Source organism: Falco punctatus (assembly GCF_963210335.1).
Source record: "Falco punctatus genome assembly, chromosome: Z".
Taxonomy (NCBI): Eukaryota; Metazoa; Chordata; class Aves; order Falconiformes; family Falconidae; genus Falco; species Falco punctatus.
In genome coordinates this window covers 45,034,899-45,054,082 of record NC_137586.1, presented here as the reverse complement: position 1 = coordinate 45,054,082, position 19,184 = coordinate 45,034,899, and the positions used below count along the sequence as shown (strand labels likewise).

The following is a 19,184-nucleotide window of genomic DNA, read 5'->3' as shown; positions in this document are numbered from 1 at the left end:
GGTAATAAAATAATTTGATGCACTAGGTAGTTATGAAAAACCTATGCAGAGACTATGAAAGACCATCTGAAAGGTATGTTTCCTATCAGTGTGACAGAATAAAACTCTTTTGAACACCCACAGAGCAGTCAGAGAGCATTGCTTCAGGAAGGAAATGGACTTGACTCAAGTGGAACTCACGAGACAAATTTAGAGTTAGATGCCACCACTGTTCTGTCTTCATGAAGAATCACAAGCTGAAGTCATAAGGGCCAGGACATCAAACAATCTCAACACCAGCTTTATTCCTCAGAATGAAATAGACTTCTCTTGTCTTCTTTGTTTTCGTAACGTAAGAGACTAGATGAGAGTGCTACTGTTGATGCTTGCCAGCAGAGTGAGTGCCAGGACATATTTCACAGGTGCTTTTGTCCCTGCAGCTTTGCTTCGGACTGTGTGAGAAAATACACAGGATTCTGTCTACAGTCTTACCCTGCATGAGCACTACAGTGCCACAAATTCCTTCCTTCAAAACTCAGATATGCTGGTACTGCCTTTTAGAGCTGCTGCCTGTGGCAAATATATTTACCTATTTCTTTCTTATGCAACTTCTTTTTTCACAGTAGTTTATGAGATGTTACTGTAACATAATATCAAATATCCTTAATAAGAAGAAACATCATGCTGATGATCAGTTTGCTGAGTGGCTTTCACCTAGTCTGAACAGGTATTCATTTGCTGGATCAAAAGTTAATAGGATCAGCTCACAAGTTTTGGGCAGGGTCTTCCTGCTGTCAGAAGAAAGCACAGAAATATGATCATCCTGCAGGGAACAAAAAGGTAATTGAAGGATAAGTTTATGCTTGGGAAGAGTGGGTTGGCTGATTTTTTTCTTCCTGACATAATTGGCTAGAAGTAACAAACAGTTATGATTTAATATCCTTGCATAAAAAACCACAATGTTGAACCGGCACAAGCCTCAGTACAGACTCAAAACCCAGTGCAATGCCAAGAATAAAATTTTCTCATATACCAACTCTGGAGAGCACATGGACACACTTTCAGAAGAAAGAAGAAAAGAGAAGGGGGAAAAAAATGGTAGCTGTGCAAAGAGGGAACCTATTCAAGTCCACACCACAAAAATAGTAGAGAACATTTATATAGGACTGAAACAGGTGGAAAGCCCTTAAATGCCACCGCAAGAAACTAGAGACATCAGAAAGGAAGAGATTGCCAGAATCCCAGGCTGGCATTATGTTCCTCTCCTAAGTGTATATTAGAGGCGTATTTTTCAAATGAGAAATATTTTGTCATTCTTTCATATTAGTATTGAGAATACCACTGTGCAAAAGGTAAGCAGCATGCTTATTACAGACATAGGTCTACTAACTGTGGAAGTCAACAGGAAGCTTACATTTCCATTTCAAGATAAATCAATCCTTCCTGAGTTTCAAACTACAAATGAAATATGTATCCTTAGAAAAACAATTTAAAAAATTAACACCACATACACATTTTATCAAAAGTAAGAACTACATAATTGATGCAAAAGACAACAAATGTGATTATATAATGTTCAAAATGGAAAACACACATCCAGGTAAGGCTCATATCACAAGAACCAATGTTCCTACAAAGAATTTATTTTAAAACAAGCAAATCAACCCCCCAGGAACTGTCAGTCAGGAGTTGTGTTGGCAGCAGCTGTAAGACAGCTAGCGATAAAGCTCGCTTTTGTATTTACACATATCAAACTGCACGCTTGCAAATCTATAACCTCTCTGACTCTGCTTACATGTAGGATACACAATTCATTAAAAAATATGAAGTAAAACGGATCAATGAAAGACTACAGTTATGCAGTTGGTGACGTTTTCAGATGACACCAGGCCATAAAGAGGAATTTCTATGTTTGTGAACACTCTCCAGTGCCCAAATATAAAACCATTTTAAATCCTACTGGGAAAGCACAAAAAGAAGAGAAGACCTCAAAATTAATGAAATGGCAACAGTCTTCCAAAAAGATTTAAAAGTTGATTATACAAAGGACGAGATCAATTTGTTCTTCACTTTCAATTGGTCAAAGAAAAGAAGAAATTTCATTGTTTGAAATGAGCAATATTTCAGCTGGGTGTTAGGAAGCAATTTTTAACTGTTAACATTAAAATAGCTTAGCTATGTACCATGAAATTTTTTTCATTGGAGGTTTCTAAGAACACATTAGTAAAAAACTGCTTAAGATGGTCTCTGTATACTGCCTGTATTTCAGGGTAGGAGAATGGTCTACATAATTTCTTGAAAAAGTCCCTGTAATTCCATGATTTGGTCAGTGTAGGCCTATTTTGAGCTAGGATTAGTAAACTTGTTTTTTTGTTCAAAGGCTGCGGGGACACAAGCAGTGGAGATGTTAGGCAGCCACTCAAGATTAAAGACTATGGCAATCTATGACATAGTTGCCATCATGGAAGCATGGTGGGATGACTCACACAACTGCAGTGCTGCAATGGATGGCTATTAAAATCTTCAGAAGGGACAGGCAGGGAAGGAGAGACAGCGGAATAGTCCTGTATATCAGGGAGTGTTTTGATTGTCTAGATATAAATGATGGTGACAATAAGGTTGAGTATTTATGGGTAAGAAATGGGGGGAAGGCTAACAAGGAAGATATCATGGTGTGAATCTGTTATAGACCACCCAGCCAGGGTGAAGAGGTAGATGAAATATTCTATAAGCAGATGGGAGAAGTCTCACAATTGCTAGCCCTTGTTCTTGTGGGAGCCTTCAACTTGCCAGATAACTGCTGGAAATCTAATACAGTGAAGAGAAAAACAGTTCAGGTGGTTCCTGGAGTATGGAAGACAACTTCCTGACACAGCTGGTGAGGAAGCCAGCAAAGAAAGGTGCCCTGCTGTTCCTGTTGTCTGTGAGCAGAGAAAGACTTGTGAGTGATGTGCTGATTCGAGGCCGTCTTGGGCATAGCAATCACAAAATTACAGAGTTTTTAATTCTTGGAGAAGTAAGGATGGGGGAGTCAGCAAAATTGCTACCTTGGACTTTGGGAGGGCACACTTTGGCATCTTTAGGAGATTAGTTAACTGAGGCTTTGGGAGGCAGTCTTGAAGGGCAAAGACCACCAGTAAGGCTTTATATCTTTTCAATAATTCAATAAAAAAAAGGTGCAGAGGCAGGCCATCCCCATGTGCCGAAAGACAAGCTGGTAGGGAAGAAGATCATCCTGGCTGAACAGAGAGCTTTGGCTGGATCTCAAAAAAAAAAAAAAAAAAAAAAAAAAAGTTTATGACCTTTAGAAGAAGGGGAAGGCAACTCAGGAGGACTACAAGGATGCCATGAGGTTATGCAGGGAGAAAATTAGAAGAGCCAAGGCCCAGCTAGAGATTAACCTGGCTACTGCTGTAAAAGACATTAAAAAATGTTTTCATAAACACGTGCTGGGGGAAACGGTGGCAAAGGATGAGGAAAAGGCTGAAGTACTTAATGCCTTCTTTGCCTCAGTCTTTAATAGTAAGACCAATTGTTCTCAGGTACCCAGACCCCTGAGCTGGAAGACAGGGATGAGGAGCAGAACAAAGCCCCCATAATCCAAGGGGAAATGGTTAACAACCTGCTACACCTCTTAGATACACACAACTCTATGGGGCCAGATGGGATCCACCCAAGGGTAGAGGGAACTTGTGGAAGTGCTCACCCAGCCACTTTCAGTCATTTATCAGCAGTGTTTCCTAACTGGGGAGGTCCCAGAAGACTGGAAGTTAGCCACCTACAGGAAGGGTAGGAAGGAGGATCTGGGGAACTACAGGCCTGTCAGCCTGACGTCAGTGCTGGGGAACATTATGGAGCAGATCATCATGTGGCACATACAGGACAACCAGGGGATCAGGCCCAGCCAGCATGGGTTTATGAAAGGCAGGTCCTGCCTGACTAACTTGAACCCCTCCTATGACATGATGACCTGCCTAGTGGATGAGGGCAAGGCTGTGGATGTTGTTTACCTGGACTTTAGTAAAGCCTTTGACACTGTTTCCCATAGCATTCTCCTGAGAAACTGGCTGCGTGTGGCTTGGATGGTGTCTGCTCTATGCTGGGTAAAAAACTGACTGGACAGCTAGGCACAAAACATGGTGGTGAACGGAGTTACATCCAGCTGGTGGCCAGTCACAAGTGGTGATATCCCAGGGCTCAGTACTGGGCCAGTCCTACTTGGGATTGATGGGATTGAGCGCACCCTCAGTAAGTTTTCAGATGACACCAAGCTGCGGGGGAGTGTTGACCTGCCTGAGGGCAGGCAGGCTCTGCAGAGGGATGTGGACAGACTGGACCGATGGGCCAAGGCCAATTATACGACGTTCAACAACGCTCAGTGCCGGGTCCTGCCCTTGTGTCACAGCAGCCCCACACAGCGCTACAGGCTGGGGCAGAGCGGCTGGAAAGGGCCTGGTGGGAAAGGGCCTGGGGGTGCTGGTCCACAGCCGGCTGAGCGTGAGCCAGCAGTGTGCCCAGGTGGCCGAGGCGGCCAGCAGCACCCTGGCTGGTACCAGACACGGTGTGGCCAGCAGGACCAGGGCAGCGATGGTCCCCCTGTACTGGGCACTGGTGAGGCCGCACCTCGAACGCTGTGTTCAGGTTTGGGCCCCTCACTGCAAGAGGGACGCTGAGGTGCTGCAGCGTGGCCAGAGCGGGCAGCGAGGCTGGTGCAGGGTCTGGGGCACAAGGCTGGTGGGGAGCGGCTGAGGGAACGGGGGCGGTTTAGCCTGGAGAAGAGGAGGCTCAGGGGAGACCAACAGTCTCTACAGCTACCTGAAAGGAGGCTGTAGGCAAGTGGGGGCAGGTCTCTTCTCCCAAGCAACAAGCAGTAGGACAAGAGGAAATGGCCTCAAGTCACACCAGGGGAGGTTTAGATTGGACATTAGGAAAAATTTCTTCATGGAAAGGGTTGTCCGGCATTGGAACCAGCTGCCCAGGGGAGTGATTGAGTCACCATCCCTGGAGGTGGGACATGGTTTAGTGGTGGACTTGGCAGTGCTAGGCTAGTGGTTGGACTTGATGATCTTAAAGGCCTTTTCCAATGTAAACAATTCTATGATTCTGTGAAATTCCCAAGACACCAATCAGAACAGCCCAGATTATTAATCACTAGCAAAGCAAGTATATTTTTTTATTTGTCTTTAGCAACGTAAGAACCCTTGAGCTCAGCATCTGCTATCTAAAGACCAATCCCCTGTTTAAATATCATTATTAGTTGTTTCTGAAGAGAAAGTAGATTTATATAGTTCATTATGCTTCTTATTTTTTAAAGCTTCACTCAGCTTGGCAGTTAGATAGCATACTCCTGTACATGCTTGTCTTCAGCCACAGAAAATTAATCTGCAAACTTTGTTCAGGAAATGGCCTTTTGTTTTGCCTGAATTAAGGCTCTTGTAAACTGCTCAGAGACATTTTATATCAAACTAAATGCCATGGTTTTTGAAATCTTTCTATAACAAAGAGAAAAGCAATTGCATTATACAGAAGATGAAGAACCCAGCCAATTTAATTTGACCTTTCTTTTTTCTTCAGAAGGAAATAAGGAAATGCAGTGGATTTAATCAGATTATTTGGATGTATATCCTTTGAAGAGTGAAAATAGTGGAAAACAGGAAAGAGCATGCAAAAGGAAAGATTACACTGTCATATTGTTACCTTAAAACTTGCAGCTCTTCTTCAGAGTTCTGCACCTCATCTCTGAGTCGGCGCCACCGAAGTAAAGCTTTCAATTCCTGCTGCCCTTTTACTTCACCATGTGACAGCTGCTTAGAATACAAAAAACACAGACCACTGATTGCTGTTTCCCAACAGACAATTTTCAGAAAGAGAAACTTGTTTTGTTACCCTTTATGTGCAGAAGATGCAGGAAACATTACCAATATCCATGATTGAAAAAAACCCTCCAACCAAAAAATAACAGTTGCTGCTACAAGGGTTAATAGCAGCACTAAGGAAAACAGAAGCCTCACTGTGCACATTAAATCGATAATCAGTTAAATAATTCTGACTGAGCAGAGAGATGGGCCTGTTGCTTTCCCTGTAGTGACTGGCAATAAGTGAACTGAATGTACATTACAGATACCTGTACATTCAGAAATACAGAGAATGCAGCTTTCATTGCATCTTTACTGTTCCCAGTTGAAAGCAAACAGCTGCTTTGTGTCCTGACTTCAATCCTCTTTCCTAATACTTCTGCCACACTCGTGAAAGCTCTCTGTTGTATTTTCTCCCATTTACATAATACTAACAGAGATGCATGCTTATGAAACAAATGCCAGGTTGTCAGCTTAAAAATAGCTAATTTATGCTTCTCTATTCAAAGAAAAATGGGAGATGGAAGAAAGCAAAAGCAGATAATATTCTGCATTGGACCAATATTTCAGTCACAACTGAAACTACTGTCAGGCACTATAGAATTTACTCATAATCCTACAATTGTACAATTGCACAGCACCAAAACTACTCAATAATGCTAAAAATGAAAAAAAAAAAAAAGGCAGTATTAAGACCTTATAAATTAACAAGGGCACTAATCACCCTGCTTTGTTGCTTACTCCTTTTCATTCAGCTACATGGAAGGGTGTCTACTACAACAAAAACACTTTCAAGTGATCCACAAAAACATAAGAATTAATGTGACCAGCTCACAGAAGAGGAGCGATACTCAATGTAGGGGCAGACATGAGTTTTAGGACCAGAATGGAAAAGCAGAGTGTTTGGACAGCTTTCCTCTCTTTCTTGTTCCAGAAACATGGTAAGTGACAAGGAATTTGGTTTTGTTTGGTGCTATAAATATGTCTGATACTTAATAAAATGGAGGGTCAGAAGAGTGCATGATGTCAGTTCCCAGTCTCACCTGATCTTCCACAGATGGAGTTCTGCAGACTTAAGGGGTAGGACCAGGCCTGACACAAGCACAGGAGGAAATGACTAACATAAAATGCTTGAAGTAGCAGAGGTACAACAGAAACAAGAATTGGATCAGAAAACTACTATCTGACACGCAATTTATGAGCTTTCCACTTTAAGGCAGACAATGATTTTTAAACCTCTAACATGAGGGTAATTCTTGTTGGGCAGTATAAGAGAAAACAAGTGTTAAATGCCAATGCCCTATTTCATCAGCTTCCATTTTGTTTTGAGGTACACTTCTTTGCTATCCCTTGGACAAAACCAGAGGATTTCATTAGGTGTCAGGAATATTACAATATTCAGCAAGACTCTGCTGATTTTTCCACTTTCAGGAACACAATACAAGTGGAAAGAATGCAAAGCAACTGTTCAACAGCTGAATTTTAATAACTGAGTAGTACATTTGTGGGAAGGTAATCATTGACAAACAGACATTTCCATTGTCATTTCACTGACCTCTACCTCAGTAAGGACTAGTGTTCACTGTAGATCAGAAAGGATTTTTCCATGTTTGTTTTTTTTTTTTTTTTAAATCAAGTTAGCATGCAAATTCCAATATTACTTTAAAAGACTTATAACACAGGAGGTTTAATTTATAACCAATTCACAGCAGAGTGTATAATTTTGTTTTCCACATGATTCAACTGAGAAGTGATCACGCATCACCTTACCTGTTGTGCCCTTGCCCAAAATGTATCTTCTAAAAAAGTGGCAAACCCTTCACTTATCCACTCTTCAGTCCAATCATGAGCACCAATGGCCAGTCCAAACCAAGCATGAGCAATTTCATGGCACAGACGTGTTCCACAGAGATGGCTCCCTCCCAGTATTACGCTCTGTGACAGGAAGATGATGTGTGGGCTGCACAATAGGAATGAGTGACAAAATACATTATTGACCTGTTAAAACATGCATTGCATGGCTATATAATATATAGGCTTTATTGTCAGCCTCTTATTACTATATGCATGCTGGATCATGACTGATAGTTTATAGCTCAGGCGTTTTTAGGAATTCAGTTGTACTTTATTGCAGGTTGGCAGAGAATCAAACAAAAATTCTGCCAAGCAGTCTTGTATTCAACCGTCAAACAGCTATTACCTGTAAGAAGTAACTTAAACCAAAGTTTCATATTTTTCAAATTACAAGACTGATTTATTTCAACAGAAGCATTTATGTATAAGCCAGGATAACAGCAGATGAACAGGTGTGAATACAGGCAGCAAATATTTATCAGTTAAGTGATCAGAGGTGGAAATAAATAACGCATAAACATTTTATAAAGAAAACAAATCACTATTCAAAAGCAACAAGACCGTTATATAGTAAAGCACATGTTCTTGTTAGAACTTAAAACAAACTAAAAAGATACCATCTGATGGTGTTGGTAATTTCTGCAAATGCAGAGGAAGGAGAACATCCTTTACCACAAATACAGAAAAAGGAGGCTCGATATTCACTAAATATCTGCTTTTCACAACAGTGGAGAAGAACCCAATCTGTATCCGCTCTGCTTTGTACTCAAGTACTGTAAGAAGGAATTGGGGAAAAACATGTTTATGAATTATTGCTCTGCTATTTAAAACACTTGCACTGAAATGCAAGTTACTGCAGTTCCCAATTAATGTTCTGCTGTAAGGCAATTTCTGCTATGCTCATAGACATTACAGACTAACATCTCAAAAGTTACAAAATGTTTGAAATTAAGTACATCTAGGAAAGAAAAGGTGCAGAATTAAGTCCTCTGACTAACATGCAAGGGATTTACAGGGCACTGCACCACAGACAGGACTAGCAAGAGCACAAACCAAGGCCATCTGCAGAGGAGGACTCCGCTAACCCTCAGCATCCATAATCTGCATTTCAACTTTTTGTTGAGTCCAGCCAGTTAGAAAGGAAATAAAGCACAATGGTAATACCTTCAAGACCACAGTTCTTTAAAACCAAGTCTAGCCTTCCAAGCATAGGAGGGGAACACATGGCCTTAAGACATTTCCAAGAGTCAAATATTATTCGTCAGCATTCCAAGGAACGTCCCCACCCACCCTACCCTTCCGTTGGAAATGTTAAAACACCCACAGTTTTCTTGCAACCAGTTGAATGTCTGGAACTGACACCAGAAAATATCATACACACTTAAATAGAAAAACATACCTAGTAACCATCTCCTTGTTAAAAACTAAGTCATACAGCAAAGCAAGTTAATACATTTCAATCAGTTGGCATTGTAAGAAACAATGTAAGAAATCAAGGCACTAATAGAGGAATCAAATCACAGAGAACAAAGCAAGAAAAAACAGCAGCTCTCCAAATCTTTGCCAAAAGCAATTCTGGTTAAGAGAAGGGAGGGAGGGAGGGAGAGAAGGGGGGAAAAGTGCAAGCACAGAAGCTGCAGAACATGATGAACCTTTTATTATAAAGCCCTGATGAGAAGAATAACCACAACTTTGTGGGTATTACTTTAGTAACTTGTAAGTTAATGACCCTTAACTGTGGCATGTGTACAGTGCTACAAAAAAACCCCCGCAGAAACAGACGAAGTAAATAACATTCCACACATACTGCTGGCAGCATTTCAGCCATTTGGTTAAGCAAAAAAAAGTAACTTCATGTCTCATAAACAGGCTCACAGAATGTTTTGTATTTTAAGTCTACTGTAGGTAAATATATAATAAAAGTAAAGATTGTATTTCCTGCTTTTTCCAATCACTTAAATAACAGAAATGCCACATTTGGACAATCTTCTTCATAGAAGGATTAAAAATTACTTCAGTGAGAAAAATCTATGAGTTCAATGTTGCTCAAAGAATAAAACTTCCTATGAGGCCAAAAATATGATTATGTGCTGCATCAGAATTTAATTTTAGAGTCTTAGTACAGCCAGCAACTTCCTTTCCTGAGAACACCTTAAATAATTCCTTTTTGTTTACCATTAACAAGCAGCTGTATCTCCAATTCAGAGCCTCGTACAGCAACAGCTATTACTACAGAGCAGTGCAAAGGTCCTATTTATCTTAAGTGTAATTTTATCAAAGATTGAACATTTTTCTGTAATATGTCCAGTGCCTTAGTTTGGGAAGAGTTTGACTCTATGTATTAGTTTAAAATACAGATTCTCTATTTCCGATACATGATTCCAGAAACTCTGCTCTATCCCTACTGATACTAACAAAATCAACATTTTTTAAGTCATCTAGGATGTGCAATGTTATTCATTGCACATAACTGTTGTTCCTAAAAAACTCAAAAATTCAAGAAACTGTCTATGTGGGGGAAAAAAACCCAAAACCAAACCAAAACAGATAACCAGAACAATGATTAAATTGCAACAGCCAAAAACTTTAATTTTTTTTCCCGGAATAGGAATTTGGCCCTCCTACCATCCATTTGATTTACTAGGAACAGATTATAAGGCTTGATATCTATTGTTTTTATTGGAATTGAAAAAAGAAAAGAAATCCATTCACATGCTAGGAAGGGACAAAGGTTATTCACCTCAGCAATTACAAGCAAGACCTGACAAGGTACGCCAAGCTTATAAACGCCTCTAGCTGATGTCTTCTCAAGTCTGGCCCTGGTTTCTAAAGCAGGCCAGAACAGGCTAGCTGGATGTGGTAAGGAAGAAGGGAAACCTCTCCCAGTTAACAAAAACCATAAAAACCCCACCGGTCCTTCCCAGGAAGCTGGAGAAATTCCCAATGGCTCTTACAGAAAAAGAAGTTAATGACTTGTTTTCAACAAGTATACACTTGGTTACACTTCTAAAGCAAAAGATTATTATTCTGACCAGAATCACACCCTTGTAACTTAGATCTTTGTATCGTTTGACTGAAAGAAGGAGCAAGTTCCCTCTCACAGCCAAGGTGCAGTTTAACTACGGTATGAACACACATGAAGGAAAAACGGAGCCCCAAAGGGAAAGAAGTTTTTGGTGTGAAAGGCTGAAGGGTCTTGATGTTCCAATGACCCAAATCCACGCATGTAGATGTTCTTAATAAATGGTCTTTAACAAATAGAAGGTTTCCAATGAGTCCTAGAACTCTGAACAATAATCTGACCACAGCTGAGAGGCCAAATCTCTGAAAGCAATTTTGCAAACCTCTTTCTCTAGACTGACGACTCAGATGCAGGTGCCACTTTGCATGCAGGCTGCAGCAGTGTGCTATCTTTGGCTGCTCACACACAATCAGATGAGACACACAGCACAAACTCTAGCCAAATGCATGTGCAAGAACTTAAGTACACGTTTAAGCTAGGAACACGAAGCTCATTTCTAACAGACTTTTGAAGTAGAAGTCTTTCCTTTTTAGCACACAGAGATTTCCAGACACGTTTTCTTGTGTATTTACTGAAAAAATAATCAGGACTGTATCAGCTGGAAAATTATGCAGCACCCAAAATCACTATTACAGATGGAAGTTATATAATAAAAAAATATTTGTCATGTTTTGATATACTCCACATAATGTTTATCTTCCCCTATTTACAAAAAATGTAGGCAGATAGTAAATGGGTTGGACAGTTACTGTCCTTCAAGAAAAGCCCTTCTTAAACATGTAAAAGGGAGCAGGGGAAATCTCTCTACAAGTACTATCATAGAAATATATTAAAATTTAGATAAACATTTCAAGATTACCAGTCTTTGAGAAAGTTAGACAACTAAATTTCAGCCCCTTCTATACAGCCTGTGCAATCTCATTCAATCTGCATTATCCCAGTGACACAAAGAACAGTATTAGCATATTGTTGAACAGTAGCTTAATTTATGTTTGAGGACACTTGTGCCATTGGAATGCAGACACAAGAACATGCAACATCGACTTCCTTACCTCTGTAATCTCCAGCATTCTCATGTATGTTGCAGTCCAGTACTGAGAGAACTAGAGAGACAACCAACCTTTTTAATCTCCTAGGTTTATAGTGTACCAGAAACAGGAATATATGCCAGATGCAGTTGTAGAGACAAGGATCTGGTAGTTGGAATACTCTGAGCATTGTTCCAGAAATAATGGAAACTTCACAAAGTTTTCCCTCCCTACCATTGTAGTGGAAACCCACAACTGGAAACCAAGTGGAAACCAACAGTTGCAACTGACTGGAAGTTGCAGCTGAAAGTCATTCTAGAGTAGGTGACATTTTACTCCATAAATCATGCAATATAATGCAGTTGGGTAGGTAGTAGGGTGTCCTGGTTTTGGCAGGGGTAGAGTTAATTTTCTTCTTAGCAGGTACAATGCTGTGTTTTGGATTTAGTATGAGAATAATGTTGATAGCACACTGATGTTTTTAGTTGCTGATAAGCAGTGCTTACTTTACACCTAGGAGTTCTCAAGTTTCCCATGCTCTGCCAGTGAGCAGGTCCACAAGAAGCTGGAAGGCACCATGACCAGGACATCTGACCTGAACGAGCCAAAGGAATATTCCATAGCATAGAACGTCATGCTATAGTCATAGAAACTGTGGGAAGGTGGCCAGGACCTGCTGATTGCTGCACAAGGACTGGCTGGGCAGCTGTCAGCAGCTGGTGAACAACTGTATTTTGTATCATTTGGGGATTTTGGATTGGTTTTTCCCTTTTGGGTTTTATTTCTCTCTCTCTCCTTTTCATTACAATTGTTATTATTATTGCTATTATATTTTATTTATTTCAATTATTACATTGCCCTTATCTATGAGTTTTAGCTTTTTCCCAACTGTCCTCCCCATCCCTCTGGGGGGCAGGTTCGGCAGTGAGCAAGCAGCTGCCTGGTACTTGGTTGCCAGCTGGAGTTAAGCCATGACATAGGGACAGACCAAATCCCTGTGGGCTGGAAGGAGGGTGATATCATGCAACTCAATACATCAATTCAACATCCAAACTTCAAACTTCAGTCAGGTACCTAATTAATGATCTGAACACCTGGGCAGCAGCTGCTCCATGAACTGGCAGACAGTCATTTCAGTCTTGCTTATTCTGTTGTACCAAACCAGATTAATCAGTGTCATGATTTAACTCCGGCTGGCATCCAAGCACCACACAGCTGCTCACCCCCCCTGTGTCAGGACAGGGGAGAGAATCTGAAGAGTAAAAGTGAGAAAACTCATGAGCTGAGACAAAGTTTAATAGGTAAAGCAAAAGCTGTGTATGCAAGCAAAGCAAGGAATTCATTCACCACTTCACAACAGTAGGCAGGTGCTCAGCCATCTCCAGGAAAGCCGGGTTCCATCACACATGAAGGCAAAACACCATTAACTCTGAACATCCTCCTGCTTCCTTTTTCTTCCCCTATCTTTACATACTGAGCATGATGGTCTGTGGTATGGAGTATCCATTTGGCTGGTTTGGGTCAGCTGTCCTGGCTGTGTCCCCTCCCAATTACTTGTGCCCCTCCAGCCCTCTCACTGGCAGGGCCTAAGAAATTAATAGAATTAATTTTTCATATTTAACTGATTTAGTAAACTAATTTAGGAGTAAGTGCAAGTAAAGTGGCTCAATAAATGCAAGCACCTGTTTCACTCTTTAAAAAAAACCCTCTTTGTATTTTACAGAGCTCAATTTTTAACTTCACACCTCACATGTAATTGCTCCTCAAAAAGTACTAACACTGCTAAATTGAAAATAATTTGTGAATCGGTGACTCCAATTGCATTGTTTCATGGCAGATGTTTCCAAATAAGACTTACAAGCTTATTTATTTTTTTCTTTAAAATCAGATAGTTTGGAAATCAATCTAGAATACTTCAGTTAGATTGTTAGATTCAGTTAGATTCTGTGAATAGTTTTTTAGGGTATGGAATTTTTCATAGAAGTATCTCTTTTTGTTTGACGTAAGACAGCCGATGCAAAGACCACAACAATGATAAAATATGTCTACTCTTGCTGACATAGATAGCATCACAAAAGATGTTCAGAGGCTGAAGGGAAAATTTTGTTCATGTCTGAGAAGCCAGAGGAAATACCATGTTCCCACAAATTTCACTAAGAACAGTATATACACATATAAATGCTTTATTTGGTTTACCTTCTGGATTAGCTAAATTCCAGATTTCATATTAACTTTTTACCACATTTCTCTGAGTGCTTCCAAATATTAGATAATGGCCCAATGAAGAAAAGAAAAAAAGAATTATGCTACTAACTGTGTGAAAATGGTTAATAACAAATAATACTGTGAAAAGGGTCTGTTAGAACTATGGATTTATATTCATGCTCTCTCATTTAGAACTGATTTATAAGATCAGGACCACAATATTAACCTTAAGCACTTGCTGAAATAAAACACCAATCAAAAAATAGATGGATGGACATTGATAACTGTAATTAATTATTTAAATTTATCATATTATTTTAACAAGAAGAGGGTAATGGAAACAGATATAGCTACAGATACTCACACCTCTCATTTTAAAAATACAAAATGTGTTTGTGTGATAACAATATTTTTTTTAGGTTTCGTTTTTATATACCAAAGGGAAGATGAAAAAAGAAACCTCTCATTTCATATTAGAAATGCACATAGCATTTGTTTCAGAGCTTTTTCAAACTATTCTTTTATTCCTGCTAAAATGATTAATATCATGAGCAGTCTCTAATAACATTCCTCAGTTCCAGTCTAAATGATGACATTTGTCACTGATGGATAGTATTATTTGATCATGGATGGATTCCATTATTTATAGCCTTCCACCAATGTTATTACTGAAAGACCTGGATCTCCTTTGACTATATCACGAAGTTTCTAGCAGATATTAACACAGCTATGAGCAAAAGTGCAAATAACCAACTGTGATAAATAGTCAGACAGAAAAAGCAAAATTTATCTGCTTTTCCATATTCAGTGAAAATTCACCTAAGTTAAGGGCCTGTACATTAGTGGTCTCAGAAAGTGACACAGACAAGACAAAATAAAATGAAGAATGGGCCATATAATTTTTTTCATTTAACATATAGAAGAAAGCTTTTATCCACACATACCAGAACAAAACAACAACAACAAACAACAACAACAATACAGACAAACCAACAAGATAAAAGCAAAAGAGATTGCTTGTTCTTCAAGTTCTTCAGGGTTCTTTTCTCATTGTAAAGCCTCATGGTATCACTGTTCTAAAAGCAGGAAGGATATGAAATCCGCTTGAAGGCAGAAGTGGTTCTTATTAAATCACTGCAAACCAGTATAGAGTAGCATCACAAACCAACCCAAACCTAAGAAATGCTCTTTTTTTTTAAGGATTCCTATCAGAAATACCAACTGCAGACCAAGAAAACTCTACGTAGATCCCTGAATCATTCAGGAAATCCCAAACACTACTGGAAGAGAACAAGCTACAAATCCCTGATACTTCTAAGAAAAAATAAATAAAAAGGTAAATCTCAGAGTTTAAAAGAAAAAAAAAACCTAAAAATACAAAACTTCTCAGGTCATAAAAGAGGCACAAATCCAATTCTTTTAAATTTTTGGGTCATATCTATCAGACTCTTGCCCCTTGTGCCAACTACAAATGCGGAGCAAACAATGAGATTAAGATAACTGTGCAATTTGCATGTGACCTAATTTTTGCCCATACACAGTATCACCCACAATTCTTGCTTTTAAGAATTGGTATCTAGAAATCTGTTTTCTGAAGCCTTTCATTTTACTTAAAGGAATGGATGCAAATCCAACACTATCAAGCCTTGCTAAAACACATCATTTCTACTACGTCTTTTTCTTCTCTAAATACAAATGTTACAACTGCACACTTGTCTTAAAAATGGTTCAGGCAATAGAAATTTAACTAACCAGTCCTGCTATCATCCATTTTCTGTTTTTCTTATTTTTGTCATCTATAAGCAGTATGTAAACTGATACATAATGCATGCTTTCATGTTACTGAATGAGGATCCATGCTTCTTGTTACATTGATTAGAGATACATGTTATTAAAAAAAAAGAAAGAGCACAGAAGGATATATAATGGCTTCAAAATTATTTTTCTTAGTTTGTTCTGTGCAGCAGCTATACAAGCCTTCTTTTCTGCATGTGTCAGTAAGATATTTATTGTGCTTTTGCACAAAGAACAAAGATGCCTTTATCAATTCTCAGAAGTCTGTAGGAAAAACCATTCATGCTGTCAAACCCCCTAAAACCCTTTCAGCAAATAATGAAATCCATCAGTTACAAATGTCAACATACTAATTTGTTAAATAAAGAACAAAAGCAACATTCAGAAGAGGTGCCTCATTTCATGTTGTATCTGCCCTTCAATTTGTAACAACTTTGTGGCAGCCCACAGATCATGCAATATTAAAACAGAACAGCATTATAATTATTAAAACTAGAACAATCTACTCTCCTTTCAATAAATTCTTAATAGTTCAACAAAACTGTAAACAAAATCTTTTGAGAACATCAAACTTTTTGCAATGCATTCATTTTCCTCTTTTTTGGAAGATTATTTCCAAGTAAAATCTTACACACAAACACAGATTCTCTTTCACACACAGTCACATTTATTGTGCTGGTGGAAAAATAAGATTAAATTACATCATATCCAGTGATAGAAGAGCTTCAGTGTGCCTGAGAATTACTTTACCCATTATATGGGACATGCAGCTATTACTGATGAATCATATAGCAAAGAGACTGTAGCTGGGAGTGGATAGTGTACATGTGAATTACTTTATTCATCATACAAAGACATCCAACTACTATTGCTGAATCACATAGCAAGGGATAGTTTAACTGGAAATAGCTAGCATAAGTGAGAACTGTGTTAATTTCTTATAATATTACGTATCACCTACTAATGAACTTTTATTCTGTTGTATCTTCTACCAATTTACCTTTTCATACATCTCCAAATTTATTTAAGTCCATCATAAGGACAAAACAAATATTTTTCATGCTGTCCAGGACACTATGACAGAATATAATTACCTTTCAAAGATGCCAAAAAGATATGAACACCATCATACTCTAGAAACATGCATTGCACCCAGTATTTTTTTCTGGAAATTTACAGAAGTGGCCTAATAACTTGTGCTTTGTGAATTCATCAAATAAACCTTGAAAATAGAAAGGAACTTTTGAAGTTGTTAAATTGAAAATGCCAGATTCTGTATTTGGCAAAATGCTAAAGCTAATATAGATTATATATTCTTCTATTCTAGTAAGCATTTTTCCAAGTCCAAAAGGAGAGAGTGAGTGAGGTGGTTTCCTGACTTGCAAGACCACAGCAAAAAAACTACCATGGGTCAAGAGATATCCATTTTAAGGTGGTTTTGTTTTGTTGGGCTTTTTAAATCACCACGGATTTTAAGTTATAAAGATGTAGGAAATTTTTGATTGCCCCCCATGTGCTCTCCTGACAACAGTTCTGCCAACACACTAAAACCTCTCTCTTTTTGTCAGACCATACATTCATATTTGCATGTAGATATTGACCACTAACAGAAAGCAAACATATTTCAAAATTTCTACCAAGACCAAACAGAATCAGGTTTCCAGTTAAAATCCAGTTAATACCAATTGGATAACAGGTAATTCCTCTTGGATACTTACTTGCAGGCTCAACTGGGTCCATATCTTGTCAAACACTTAGGTTTTGTTTCTATATACTCTGTATTGTCAGCAGTGATTGAATTAATTTTTTTTAAAACCTCAAATGGTATCTGGCACTCATACCAATTTAGACTTATGAACCTGATGATTACAAAGTTCTGTAAATTGTACAATTTTTCAGAAGACAAACTGAAGTTTCCAAATAATAACAGTTTTACAGCCAAATCCAGCCACTGTGCTATGGAGTTAATTTCTGCAGACAGTGTAATTACTTCACATTTTTGGTTTTAGCAGAACGTAATGTCAACTGTGAGAACACTCCTCAAGAGCTGCTTCAACTGTCAGTGTCTCTCTGACATACCGTAGATACTTTCCTGACTGCAACTTAAACTTTAGTTTAGTATAGCAGTTTCCTGTCTGTTTTAGAGCAGGAAACACAAAGATAAATTCCATACTGAGGTCATATTCTGGATTCAAACCTCTAGGTCTATCATACAGTCCTCACCACCTGATAGCAAAGTCACAGGTACAAACAAGAAGCTGTTACCCTGTCCATGGCCTGACACTAGAAGGGATGGCACAGTGTCTGCCAGTGTGCTTCTGCTGGGCTCCGTTCCAAGTTCTGGAGACAAAAGCTCTTTGGTGACAGCAATACATCTCACTCCTGCCAATAGCTATCACTCCATAACTATACCTCCAACATGTTTAAATTTAGTTAACCGAGAATTGACCACAAATATTACAGTTACACTGACATCTGCACATTAGATGTAGCTGTTTCTTCTCAGATCATAACTATACCTCCAACATGTTTAAATTTAGTTAACCGAGAATTGACCACAAATATTAGTTACACTGACATCTGCACATTAGATGTAGCTGTTTCTTCTCAGAAAGCACTGGAAATACCTCTGTGACTGCTGTGCATTTTATTTTTTTTCTGGGAACTTAAAGAATATGCATTTCTACATATGCACTGTTTTATTTACTCAGATCAACTGGCCAAAACCCCCAGAAATTTAGCTTCACCACACAAATAACAGATCTAATCTGGCACTACTAGGCAGCACAACACCACCAGAATACGTTCAAAATCAGAGGCCTGTTTCTCATAAGAAAAAAGTAAATAGCAGTAAGTAGAGACTGTTGGTTTATCCTGGCCATAATGGCAGAATGGTTTGAATTTACAAGGATGTGCCCAATGTGATTTTTTAGAAAAAGAAGTTGCTTAGTCCATAAATAGATCATGAATCCTACTTTCTCTGCCAATAGCTCTCTTTTCAGAAAATTGTGTGAAGCTAATACTCTACAAAGACTGTAAACCTATGTACAGCTTCATTTTATCCTTTTCTCTTTCCTTGTGGTAAAGGCTTGAAGTTTTTTTTTACTTCAGACACCTTTGTGCCATTAAATTAATATAGTATTCCAATTGCTCTGGAAAAGTGAGGGAATAAAAGCAGTTCTCTTTTGCACTGTTTTAACATGTCTCAAGCATATCAAATTGTTGCAGTGGAAACGTGATGATAACACAAACTTAAATCATGGGATTCCAAAAGAGGAATTCTCTGTAAGTCTGTTCCAAGACGTAACTTGCACATACTGCTTTAACATATATTATGTATATATACTACATATAATGTAATATTAATATGTAAAGTTTAGTGTTACAAATAAATCACACAAATTCAAAATCAGAAAAGCAGCACTGGCCCCAAAGATCTTCCCTTAT

General features: G+C 38.7%; 1 protein-coding gene across 3 annotated transcripts in view; it reads right to left on the bottom strand.

Annotated features, from left to right (window-relative positions):
• AOPEP (aminopeptidase O (putative)) overlaps positions 1-19,184 on the bottom strand; it is a 234,689-nt gene that overhangs the window by 117,618 nt on the left and 97,887 nt on the right. For 2 of the 3 annotated variants that reach the window (XM_080373211.1, XM_080373213.1), the window contains exons 8-9: positions 7,605-7,794; positions 5,677-5,786 (exon numbers count right to left, since the gene is read on the bottom strand). In XM_080373211.1, coding sequence (XP_080229337.1) covers positions 5,677-5,786; positions 7,605-7,794 — 300 coding nt within the window. The remainder of the gene's footprint in view (positions 1-5,676; positions 5,787-7,604; positions 7,795-19,184) is intronic. The other variant, XM_080373212.1, reaches the window with a different exon arrangement.